This window comes from Sapajus apella, unplaced genomic scaffold (genome assembly GCF_009761245.1).
Source record: "Sapajus apella isolate SASKATOON/1434 unplaced genomic scaffold, GSC_monkey_1.0 scaffold204, whole genome shotgun sequence".
Lineage (NCBI taxonomy): Eukaryota > Metazoa > Chordata > Mammalia > Primates > Cebidae > Sapajus > Sapajus apella.
In genome coordinates this window covers 465,393-477,994 of record NW_022437144.1, presented here as the reverse complement: position 1 = coordinate 477,994, position 12,602 = coordinate 465,393, and the positions used below count along the sequence as shown (strand labels likewise).

The following is a 12,602-nucleotide window of genomic DNA, read 5'->3' as shown; positions in this document are numbered from 1 at the left end:
CAGCTACTCAGGAGGTTGAGGTGGGAGTAACCCTTGAACCCAGGAGGTGGAGGTTGCAGTGAGCTGAGATCGAGTCATTACAGCCTGGGCAACTAAGCAAAACACACACACACACACACACACACACACACACACTCTCTCTCTCTCTCTCTCTCTCTCTCTGAGGCGGTTTCACTCTATCACCCAGGCTGGAGTGCAGTGGCATAATCTTGACTTACTGCAACCTTCACCCTCTGGGCTCAAGTGATCCTCCCACCTCAGCCTCCTGTGTAGCTGGGACTAGAGGCCAGTGCCATCATGCCCAGCTAATTTTTTGTATTTCTTGCACAGTTGGGGGTTTCCCTATGTTGCCCAAGCTGGTCTTGAACTCCTGGGTTCAAGAGATCCTCCCGCCTTGGCTTCCCCTGGGATTTGAGGCATGAGCCATCCACGCCTAGCTGCAATTTACTTTCAAAGTGTTGAGAAAAATAGATGTGTGTGTACATACACAGGTATGGAAATAAAGCAAATACAGCAAAATGTTAGCAATTATTGATTCCAGCTGATGTCCATATAGATTACTGTACTGCTGTTTCAAGTTTTCTGTATATTTGAGCATGTTCATAATATAAACTACAGTAAGAATCAGTACAAGGTACTGAGGCAGGAGAATGCCTCTCATGTTCAAGAAACAGCAAGGAGGCGTGTGGCTGGAACAGACTGACTCATGGGGAATGGGTAGATGAGGTGAGAGGCCAGACTGCGAGGGTCTTGCAGGTTCTCAAGACTGGCTTTTAGTCTGAGATAGATGGGAACTTATTTAGGGGCTTGAGTGAGGAGTGACCTGATCTGTTTTACTTTAAACAGGATCCCACTCAGCAGCTGGGTTGAGGCTGCAGGGGTCAAGAATAGAAGCCAGGAGACCCATTACGGGCTGGTGCTATCTATAACCTAGAATGTAGGCAAGAGTTGGTGGCTCTTAGCCATTCCACAATGTATACATATATCAAAACATCATGTTACGTGTCATAAAGACTAATTTTTGTCAATTGTAAAAATTTTTAAAAATGCATTAAAACAGAGTTGTTGGTGGCTCAGACCAGGGTGGTAGTGATGCAGGTGATAAGTGGTCTGATATTATTTGGGAAGAGGGCATATGCTGTGCTACTTATTTGTTCCTTTATATGTTTATATTATGAAAAATCTCAAACATATACAGAGATAGAGAGGGTAATGAATCCCATCTACCCATCATCCACCTTCAACATTAGTAATTTTTATTATTTTTATTTTTGAGACAGGGTTTTGCTGTTGCTAGGCTGGAGTGCAGTGGCAATTGTAGCTCACTGTAGTCTCAAATTCCTGGGCTCAAGCCATCCTCCCACCCCAGCCTCCCAAGTAGCTGCAACTACAGGCAAGAACCACCACTCAGCTAATTTTTAGTTTTCCTTTGTAGAGATTCGTGGGGGAGGGTCTCTCTACATTGCCCAGATTGGTCTTGAACTCCTGGCCTCAATGATCCTTCCACCTTGGCCTCCCAAAGAGCTGGGATTACAGGAATGAACAACTGCACCCAAACTTAAGACTATTTTAAAGCAAATTTCAGATTGTCATTTCTTCTGCAAATCCTTCAGCATGTATCCTCAAAGATAAGGACTCAGTAAAAAGCTGTATGATTGTTCAAAATTGAGCAATTATTTTTAAGTATCACTGAATATGGATTCTGGACATATTTTGAAGGTAGAATCACCAGGATTTTCTGATAAAATTATATGCAGAGTATGAGAAAAGGATGGGAATCAAGAATGTGTCCAAAGCTTTTGGCTGGAGTTTGATGGGGACACTATGAACAGACTAACAGGAAGGAGAGAGGTATTGCTCTTCTCTATCTGGTTTAGGGAAAATACAGGATTTGGGTATCAAAAAATCAAAATGGCTCTGTAAACTATAAAGTACTATTTATGTCCCAGTTGTTTGTATTCTTATTCAAAGCTGTGCTGTGTAGTGCTGCTCTGACTCAGTGTAGGCCTAGCCTGTTAGAGGCACAGGGATGTAAACTAAACCGGGTGACGTTCCGCTGGCTTCAGTCCGTTTCATCTCAGGACTTCTGTTTGCCTGCCTGCTGAGATGATCTCAAAGGTTTCCTCCAGCTCTTTGAATATGAATCAAATTGGAAGGCTTAAAAAGCCATACAAAGACACAAGCCATTTTATTTGGAAATTTGTAGTTCATTTAGAGGATTCAGGCTCCATGGGCTAAGTCCACTAGCCTGGTATTAAGGAATGGGAATCTTCCCCACAATGGGAAGGGGCTAATGGAAAAACAAAAACAAACAAACAAAAAAACCCCTGTGCGAGTTTAACAAGTAAAAATCCAAAACAAGTTTAAAATGTTAAAATAAATCTCCCAGGCTAGGGTGCAGTGGTTCTCGCTTGTAATCCCACCACTTTGAGAGGGTCATTGAGCCCAGGAGTTTGAGACCAGCCTGGGCACAGCAAGACCCCTCATCTCTACAAAAAACAAAAAATTAGCCAGGCATGGTAGTGTGCTCCTGTAGTTCCAGCTACTCAGAAAGCGGAGGTGGGAAGATTGCAGTCAAGGCTACAGTAAGCTGTGATTGTGCCACAGCATTCCAGTTTGGCTGACGAAGTGAGATCCCATCTCCAAGAAATAAAAATTAAAAAAAAACCCACCTCTCCCTATGATATGAGACCACAGCTGAACACACCAATTCTCCAGTTGTGCTGGATGGCTCACCAATTAGCATCCAGGAAACCATCTTATTCGGAAGAAACTCTGAGGCTTCTCATTTTCCATATTTGCTTTGGTCCCTTAACTAAAATTCACATTTCTAACATCTGCTGAGCAGACTTTGGAACAAACCTAGAAAGAAGCAAAGTATAGCCAAGGATATGTTGAGTAGTGAAGCACCAAGAGCCTACTAGCATGTAGGACCCTGCATCCAGGTTGCTGGCCTTTCATAGTCTCACTCACCTGTTCTTTAAGACAGAGTCTCACTCTGTCACCCAGGCTGGAGTACAGTAGCACGATTATGGCTCATTGCAACCTCCCTTCCTCAGCCTCCCAAATAACTGGGACCACAGATGCATGATTCCACGCCTGGCTAACTTTTGGTAGACAAGGTTTCACCATGTTACCCAGGCTAGTTTCAAAGTCCTGGGCTCAATCGATCCAGCTGCTTTGGCTTCCCAAAGTGCTGGGATTATAGGTGTGAGCCGCCAAGCCCTGCCTCATCTGCCTGTTTCTGAAGGGCACCATAAGGTTACTTCTGACCTGACCTCTCATCCAAACTTGCTACCAGGATGAGCTCCATTCTCTTGGCAAGAGAACCATTCTTAAAGCAAATTATCTGGCAAGCCCACTTACACACCCTTCCCATCCCTGATTCAGCTGGGCCCAGTTCCTGCAGAAATTCCTTTTCTGGCCCAGGTATAGTGGCTCACACCTGTAATCCCAGCACTTTGGGAGGCCAAGGTAGGAGGACCACTTGAGCCCAGGGAATTCAAGACTGGCCTGGGCAATGTAGCAAGACCTTCTCTACAAAAACAAATTAGCTTGGTCTCACGGTGTGTGCCTATAGTCTCAGTTACTTGGGAGGCTGTGGCTGGAGGATCGCTTGAGCCCAGTAGTTCAAGGCTGCAGTGAGCTATGATTGAACCATTGCACTCTAGCCTGGGTGACAGAGCAAGACCCTGTTTCTAAAAAAAATAAAAAGTTAACAGGATCCCAGCCAATCATGCTTTAGAGTTTGCAATCTGAATGGCAGAGAAACCCTATGGGACCAAATCTGGGCTTCAGGGACCCTTGGCATGCCTCCTTTAGCTGAGTTTCTCTGGCAAGACCAAGTAGTCTGTGGCTGCTGACTCAAAGCCCAGGATGCTGCCATGGGCAGAGATACTGCCCCAAGCCACAGGCGTCTAAAACTCTTACCCATTGCTAAACCATATGCCTGGGAAAAGTGACCATTTAACAGTCCCAGCCAAATATGCCAAGTGACTTCACATGTTTATTACATCCTAGAGAAAGACGTCCAAAACAACTGATTTCTCCCCTAAACCTGGGATGGTGGGATGATTAAGCTTGCGTGGTCTACAGCAAATTAAATGCAAGGGGCTAATGAAAGTGATGTGAAATGCTGCATCTACATACAAGGCAGTAGCTCTTAACACAGGGCAACCTTGCTTCCCAGAGACTATTTGGTGATGCCTGAAGTAAATTTTGGTATCACAACTCAGGGAGTGGATAACTAGTTGATAGAGGATAGGAATGTTGTTAAACATCCCACAATGAACAGGACAGCTACCCACAAATTATCTAGCCTCAAATGTCAATAGCATCAAAGCTGAAAAGCCCTATTATAGGTGGCGAGGGAGGTTTTCATTTTTAGCAGGCAGACATGCTAATTTATAGGGTAACAGGAACAAGAGAGTGGGAGAAGTTGAAATCACAAGGCAGGGTAATTGACAACGATTACCCTGTAATATTGTCACACACACGTGTGTGACAGCAGGCCCCATGAAGCAGGGGCACATCTTCCTGAGACTGATAAGCAAACCTGACATGATCCCACACATTTGGGCAAGAACAAGTTTATGTTCTACATCTCTGTTTTGCCAAGTCCTCTGAGGAACTGAGTTGAGAACTGCAGTAGCAGCTGGAGATGAACAGGGGCACTAAATCGAAGGAAGTGCACTGCTTTGCAACATCAACAGCCAATTTATAATGATGTTTAATGGCAGCTGGAGATTTTCATCCTCTATTTGGCAAGATGGGCACAGGAGTGGGAAAACCAGACAAGCTAGGCTTGTGGATGGGCCAATGCAATAAAAACTAGAGAAGAAAATGAGGTCAGATTTTTAAAAAGCCAAGGGAACTTAACAAGGGCAGAGGGACCCAATGGGTAGAGAAGTTCTGGGCCAAGAGGGGAGATCAACACTCTGGGCTTTCGTGGCTCTCTCTACTCCTTAGTTAGTTGCTGCTTCTTTCCCAACTCTGGTATCTTCTACTTCCTACCACTGACCAAGCCCAGCCCATAACACAGACTGCCTAAGCCTGCCTGAGAATTCAATCACTGTTCATGTTAATGGAGTGAAAGAGCAAGAAGCTGAACTTTAAAAAACCCCACAAAACCAAAATGCTATTAATCATGCCACATGATTTTTAATTACGCATAAAGATCTATCATATCACCCAGGGACCATTTCACCCACTGCTCTGTTTGGCTGCCAGTCTTTTGTCTCTCTCTTCAGCAATGGTGAGGCGGATACCCTTTCCTCGGGGAAGAGAAATCCATGGTTTGTTGCCCTGGAATAGAAAACAAGAATCAAAACCCACCACACACCAACTCCTAGTAGCTTAGTACATGCTACATTTGTCACCTCATTTGACAGAACTGAAGCCTGTTTGTGAGAGCACTTGCCATCAGCTAAGGCAATTGTAAGACACAGATGCTGGTTACCAAAAGTACCCACTGCTTGGGTTCCTGGGGCTGTCCTATGAAAACTCACTGCATGCCCTTCATAATTAATGTCTTAGAAGTTTATTGTGCATAGCAGGCACCCAACATTTAATTCAAGTGAGTCAAAGTTTAGTAGTACCTAAGGTTAATCATGACTCGGCCCAGCTCTGTGTGAGTCCTAACCCAGAAGAGGCTTTGCACTAAGTTCAGCAGAGCCAGCCAGGAGCGCGGATGCTGCAATCCCAGCACCATCTGCATTTACGTATTTCCCCAGCTAGAGAGCCAGACTTACCTTGCCAATAACAAAAATATTGGAAAGTCGAGTGGCAAAGCTGTTGCCATTGGCATCTTTCACATGAACCACATCGAAAGATCCAGGGTGCCTCTCTCTGTTGGTAATCACACCAATTCTTCCCAGGTTAGCACCCCCAGTCACCATACACAGGTTACCTAGGCAGGAAGAAATCATCTGCTTCAACCCAATATAACAAACGACAAGCAGCTCAGAGATGGGTCCAAAACAAATCTTATTCCTCTTTCCCCCCATTTGAATTTCCTTATATGCAACTGCTGCCCATGCTAGGACTCCCAGGGCTCTCATAAGAAATTTTATGGCAGGGCTTGGTGGCTTACACCTATAATCAGTTTGAGAACAGTCTGGGACATAGTAATACCCCCCTCTATAAAAAAACAATTAATTTATAAAAGAAATGAATATTCTGAGCATTTGTGCCTCTGGCTATAAATAAACCTGGAGGATCAGAACAGATGGTTTTTAATAAAAAGACACCCACACCCAAATCCTGTGCAATTCATAATGATCTGGTCCTAAAAGAGGATGCTTACCAGTGTCAAACTTGATGAAATCAGTAATCTTGCCAGTTTCCAAATCAATCTGAATGGTATCATTCACCTTGATGAGGGGATCAGGGTAGCGGATGGTGCGAGCATCATGAGTCACCAGATGAGGGATTCCTTTTGTGCCCACAAAGATTTTTCGTACTTTGCACAATTTGTACTAGAAAAATACAAGGGTTTGCCAAAGTCAGTCCAGCTCACATGTACTTTTTAACCCTACACAGGACCCACGAGTTCTCTGAACTACTGCAATTGTAGTGCTCATTGTTCTTTCCACCCTCCTTAAGTGTATGTTGCATGCAGCCCTGCTCTAGGCTAGTCTTCCTAACATCCACCATTGTCCTTCATTCCTCCAATATAAATGTCACTCCAGTTTCAAAGCCTCTTTAAACCTCATGGGGCCCTGGGAATTCTTCCCTTCAGTTCAACTTTCTTATCTTAATGGCTCCCTGTACATTATGATTGAGTGTTGCCTCACAAACAGCAATTGCATTACTAGTTCATCGAATCAACAAATATTTCACATATCATTTCAATTTTGGATCTCTACTCCCTGATATCCTTAAAGCAAATCAAATAATCACAGACACCACTACACATGCCCTCCAGCCTGCTGATAACAAGGCTGTGCAAAAGGAAATTAGGAGACACATCAGTCAATTGAATTAACCTTCATTTACAGCCAATAATCCGAACAGCCCTAAACTTTTGTGTAAAACCATCACAACAAACTGGATTAAATAATCAAAGACTGTAATCTTTCTTAAACCTCAAACTAGTGCCTCAGGGACTGTCTGTTTCCTCCATTGACACCTTCCCCTCCCCAAAGTAAATCTAGCCCCACAAATAGAGACATGGCATACTTGAGGTACCCAATAAACAAGTTCCCAGAAATCATTCTCCTTGACTCTAAGAGACACTAGGAAGTCACTGTTCAACTGTAATTCATTTCTACCACAAAAAAAGAAAATCTGAGGAAGTTAACTTCAAATGGGGGTCAATTTTAGGTATCTAGCAACAGGCTACTCTACAGCTATCAGACTTTTAATAACACGACAAAAAGTTACACGTAAAATAGAATCAAATTGTTAGCTAGATATTTCCAGGTATGAGATTTTAAGTAATCAATACCCACCTCATTGCAAACAGCACACATACTCAAAGCAGGTCCTTACAACTAAGTAACTACAATGAGTAAAGATCCAGCTTGGTTGCCACACTCACCTTGGCCTCCTCAGGTGTAATACGATGTACAGCAAAGCGACCCTTGGTGTCATAGATCAGACGGAAATTCTCTCCCGTCTTGTCAATGCTGATGACATCTGAAATCAAGCAGTAACCCGTTACTACAGTGACTCCCACTACCTCACGCTAAGCACCAACCATAGCTAAGAAATGTAGAGAACGCCCACGTGCTTCCCACTTCTTACACCAAACGTGAGAGCTATGACTATGACAGTATTTGGATTATCATAAGGCTCCCATCAATATGCGCCTCCAGTGTATTTAAAACTTCCACTTGGCCAGGTGCAGTGGCTCACCTGAGGTCCAGAGTTCAAGACCAGCCTGACCAACGTGGAGAAGCCCCGTCTCTACTAAAAATACAAAATTAACTGGGCATGGTAGTGCATACCTATAATCCCAGCTACTTGGGAGGCTGAGGCAGTAGAATCACTTGAACCCATGAGGTGGAGCCTGCAATGGGATCGTGGGACTGCACTCCAGGCTAGGTGACAGAGTAAGGCTGTCTCAAAAAAAAAAGAAAAAACTTCCACTTACCCATGAAACCAGCAGGGTAGGTTATATCAGTTCGGACTTTGCCATCGATCTTAATGAACCGCTGCATGCAAATCTTCTTTACTTCATCTCCTGTCAGGGCATACTTAAGTCTGTTCCTTAGGAAAATGATGAGGGGGAGACACTCTCTCAACTTGTGAGGACCGGTGGATGGACGAGGAGCCTATAACATTAAAAACGGTAATCATTGTTGGGATTCACTCAAGCACACAAACCCACCTGCCAGTCCACTAACTGAACACCAAGACTTTTCATTACACTCAACTTGGGCTTTTAGACAGGTGTAAAAAGCTTCCAAAACTATTTCATGCCTTAAAGTTTTACAGCAGCTTCCCTGTCAGAGGACCAGGATCATTAAGATCATGAATCCTGAGTCCATGTGAGTGTCTATGTGGTATGTGAAATAAATGAGGCACAAAATTATTGAATAGACTGGAAGTGGGGGACAGCTAGATAGCACAGCTCTTCAGGAGCAGAGGAAGCCAAGAATAGATACTCCTCCCCAGCCTGGTCCCCAAATAAGCCCTGGGAGGCAACCACAAACAGTGGCCACAGAAATATTTATATAAGATACTTACAAACACACCGGTCAATTTATCCAGCATCCAATGCTTTGGAGCTGCCACCCGCTTCAGATGCTTCTTGGGACCACGAGCCTGAAAGTTTTAGATTGCAATGCTGTTAATAAGGTTTCAGAACAGCTTAGAAAACATAGTGTGTAACTTCTAAAAACTGAGTTTAGTTTCATCTTCAGCAAAATGTGGACAATATTTAAAAAATACTGTTCCGATAAAAAGAAGCAAACACAATTATTTAGCAAATACCCTGAGACCCACAAACTGCAATAAGCCATCTGATTGTTCAGGGAAGATTCTTGGTTACTACGTTTCAGAACGTTTACTATGTTTCAGAACCTTGCTACAGTGTTTTCATGTTACTGCTTGAAACTGTATCTGCTTACAGAGGTTAGGGTCTTTCTAGGACACCATACGAGTGAAATGGCCAGGGGGATGTACAGCAACAGAAATGACCAGGAATTCTACTTGTGTTCCTAAAGTTTTCATCGTATTACCGTCTGTTTTTGACACATCTGGTACAAGATTATTCCGACATCCGCACATGTGCTGCTCCTTCGTACACTAAAGCCAAAAGCTAGTACCAATTTTAGTTTAAAAAGAGTAAGGAAGCCTTTTTAATGCTGTGTCCAGATGCTTACCGGCCACGCATGGTAAAGTCAGGCCGTGCCAAAAAGACAATAACGAAGAAAGCCTTTCTCCGCCGGGCGGACCCAGCACCCACCCGCCTCGGGCTCTGCGGTCCGGGCCCAGCCGCGGATCCGGCCACGCAGGAGAAGCAGCTTCACCCGGAATCAGTATATGTGGCCGGGTCAGAGACCGAGGCCTTCTCAAGAGCGGCACCAGATCTGCGCCTCCCCAATCCTAGGCCAGCATTCGCCCTTTGTCCTGGAACCGGTCCCTGCCTACCACGGAGGCCGTGATCCCTTCGCCTCTGCCCGGCCATCCTCCGTGGGAGTCCCGATCGGGCAGCCCCAGCCCGGGGAGGATGGAGGTGGATACGTCCCAAGAGCTCACTAACTAAACGGCTTACCATGGCTGCGTTAGGCAAGGAAAGAGGACCTCCGTCTTCCGGTGAGCGTAGAAATTGGGGCCGGAGACTGCGCGCGCTGCATACTGAGATGCTCCGCCCAGCTCAACCCGTTCCTGGAGCGCCGGTACTCTTTCTTGCCATCTGCTGGTGGGAGGTCGGAAGTCCGGAGCGGGGGAACGGCCGCGGAAAGAGGGTGTCTCCTAAGCTCAATTTTCTCCCTCCCTTTTCTGACCTTCCTCCTACCATATCTGCTGAGCGCCTCGGGTGTGCCTGAGTCTGTATCTGTGCTAGGTGCTGGGACTACAAAGATGAACTAGACAACATCCCTGCCCTCAAGGAGAGTTCAAAGTGAGCCTACTTTCTGTCTCACGTACAGATGATTATATAACCAATAGAAATCTTAATAAATATTTTAATAAATATTTAATGTTATCTCTTTAACGTATTTTGTCTGTCCCTTTTTCCGGGTTCCCTCGAGTCAGCCAGGCAGCCCATACTGAATTGGGAAGAGCCAACAACGTTTTTAAAAGCCTCGTACTTCTCTTCTTGAATCCTGACCTCCTCCCCCTTACTTCCTGTACAACGCATTCGGCACTTACAGAGTCTCAGGGAAGACAGAGGATATTAGAGATCATCTGGTTATATCAAACTAAAATGTAGATCTGATCCGGCTTCGAAACTACCCTTGGCCCTCCGTTTCCTGCCCTAAGGGAGCAGGTCCGAACTTTGCCTGGCTCCATTGCTCTCTACCGCCAACCCCAAACTTTAAAGCCTAAGCCTCGCCAAGCTAGTTTGTTCGAGGGAGTCAACTCTTTTTGTTTGTTTGTTTGAGACAGGGTCTCACTCTGTCACCAGGCTGGAGTGCATGGCTCACGGCAGCCTCCACAGCCCGGGCTCAAGCGATCTTCCCACTTCAGCCCCCTCGAGTAGCTGGGACTACAGGTGCACGCCACTGCACCCGACTAATTTATTATTTATTTATTTATTATTAATTTTTTTTTTAGAGAACGGGGGTTTCTCCATGTTGCCTAGGCTGGTCTCGAACTCCTGGACTCAAGCGATCCACCCGCCTCGACCTCCCAAATTGCTGGGATTACAGGCCTGAGTCACTGCACCTGGCCTGAGTCAGAGCTTTCAAGATTGCTTGTGGACTTGATTCCTTAGCTTGGAACTGCCATGAACAGCCAAACCCCTTTCCTGGGTACCACCTAATCCCACTCCTCAGCCTTAAAAATGCACAGCTCAAGTCCCTCTGGTTCTGTGAGCTCCTGGTCCCCTCAGTCAGGGTAAATCTCTGATTCTTGCCCCAGAGGCTTGTGTTCAAACTTGGTGAGGGCACATAGCACATTGTGTAGCAAAGACTAGTTTACTGAGCAGCTCCAGTACCGAGCCTGCCTTAATTCATCTGGGAAGGCCCTTTGCCACCTAACAGAGAGCTCAGCACTGTGTCCAGCACTTGGTAAATACTTGTTGGATGAATAAACAGAGTCAGCAGAAGAGCAAGAGAGGGAAACATTGTTGGCTCTTCTCAAGCAGACAGTATTAACTAGAATGGCAGGGACTACTCCTTGTCTAAAACTGGGGTACGATCCACAATAAAGCATGTTGTAAGTGATTATTGGAAAGGATGGATTAATTGGAGGTGAAGAGTAGAGAGAATGTGAAGGTGATGAGATAATGGAAGTTGATTCTGAGGTTTTTAATCTGAGAGCACTGGAAAGATGCTGGTACAATTAACAGAAATGGTGGAGGAGTTGCTGTGGGAGTGGGGGGATGACCGTGTGTTTTCCAGCTAGAGATGCTAGGAGAAACAACTGGTTTGAGCTGCAGATCTCAATCAAGATCACACAGCTTAGGGGATGAGGGGGCTTGTCTCTTGCCTCCCAGGTGAATGGCTTGTTTGTTTTTATACCACAGGTTGTAAAATGACTTCAGGGAATTGAAGCATCTTTTTCAGTATGTTTCTCTCTCTCAATTTGTATTTATGCACAAACGACATTCTAACAACAATAAAGGGAATTTGGAAAGAGCTAAGTAAATTGCAAACTGCACCTCCCGAAACACCCTAAATACATCATCTGTATTCATTTGTTCCTGTTCCTGTTCTTTCTGATCGATTTGTGTGCATGCATACTTTTACATAATTTTAGTCCTAGCATACAGGGCATTTTCTATTCTGTTTTGATTATATTAGAAACACTTTCCAAGTTGCTACATAATCCTCATAATTACTATTTTAACAGCTGTATTATATTCCATTAAGTGGATGTCTCACAATTAATAAAAGTTCTCTGTTGTTGGACATTTAGTTTTCTGTGATTTTTCTCTGTTATGCCTGTTGCTACAGTGAACAGCTTTTTCCTTCAGTTGAATAATTTCCTCAGAATAAATCTGTTCCTTCAACCAGCACTTATTGAGTGCTTACTCTGTGTCAAGTTCTGTATTATGAACTGAGGATGCAGAGATGATTAAGATCTAGTTCTTGCCCTCAAGCAAGCTGGGGAGGTGGGGAGGGAAAGCTGGGAGAAACTCATCAGAGAAAAAATGGTGGTGAAATGGGTTGTAACAAAGAGGACAGCTAAATCTTAAGGATCTTGGACTTCAGCCTGTGGGTAGACAATGGAGAGCTGTTGAAAGATTTTAAGGAGGACAGAATCAGTGTTGTGTTTTAAAAAGATAACTCAAACTCCTTCACGTAGAATAGTTTGAAGGAAATGTGAGTGGCTTGGTGGAGTTGGGTCAGGTCTCTGTCAACAATACAAGCAAAAAACAGGAGGCTGAGATCTAGATCTGTGACTGTGGAGCTGAGGAGGAGGGGCACACTCAAAAGACATTGGAGATGGAGTATTGGCAGGGTCTGACTGGGAAATGATGAATGTGA

At 44.7% G+C, this 12,602-nt stretch overlaps 1 protein-coding gene across 2 annotated transcripts; it reads right to left on the bottom strand.

The window, feature by feature from the left end:
* Window positions 1-5,135: 5,135 nt before the first annotated feature.
* Window positions 5,136-9,844, bottom strand: RPS4X (ribosomal protein S4 X-linked). 2 transcript variants are annotated; one of them, XM_032270146.1, is made up of 7 exons: window positions 9,722-9,844; window positions 8,692-8,769; window positions 8,096-8,276; window positions 7,541-7,638; window positions 6,305-6,476; window positions 5,751-5,908; window positions 5,136-5,304 (listed from the first exon to the last, which is right to left on the bottom strand). In XM_032270146.1, the coding sequence occupies exons 1-7, from the start codon at window positions 9,722-9,724 to the stop codon at window positions 5,203-5,205; spliced, it is 792 nt and encodes a 263-aa protein (XP_032126037.1). In that variant the 5' UTR covers window positions 9,725-9,844; the 3' UTR covers window positions 5,136-5,202. The 2 variants fall into 2 exon arrangements, with proteins under 2 accessions (XP_032126037.1, XP_032126038.1); XM_032270147.1 differs by lacking the exon at window positions 9,722-9,844 and adding an exon at window positions 9,598-9,616.
* Between the last annotated feature and the right edge of the window lie 2,758 nt (window positions 9,845-12,602).

Excerpts from the sequence above, each read along its gene's own strand:
- RPS4X (XM_032270146.1), bottom strand. Across the intron at positions 5,909-6,304 it reads TTTCATCAAGTTTGACACTG|GTAACCTGTGTATGGTGACT; the intron begins GTAAGCATCCTC and ends CTTCCTGCCTAG. Across the intron at positions 5,305-5,750 it reads ATATTTTTGTTATTGGCAAG|GGCAACAAACCATGGATTTC; the intron begins GTAAGTCTGGCT and ends TTTCTATTCCAG.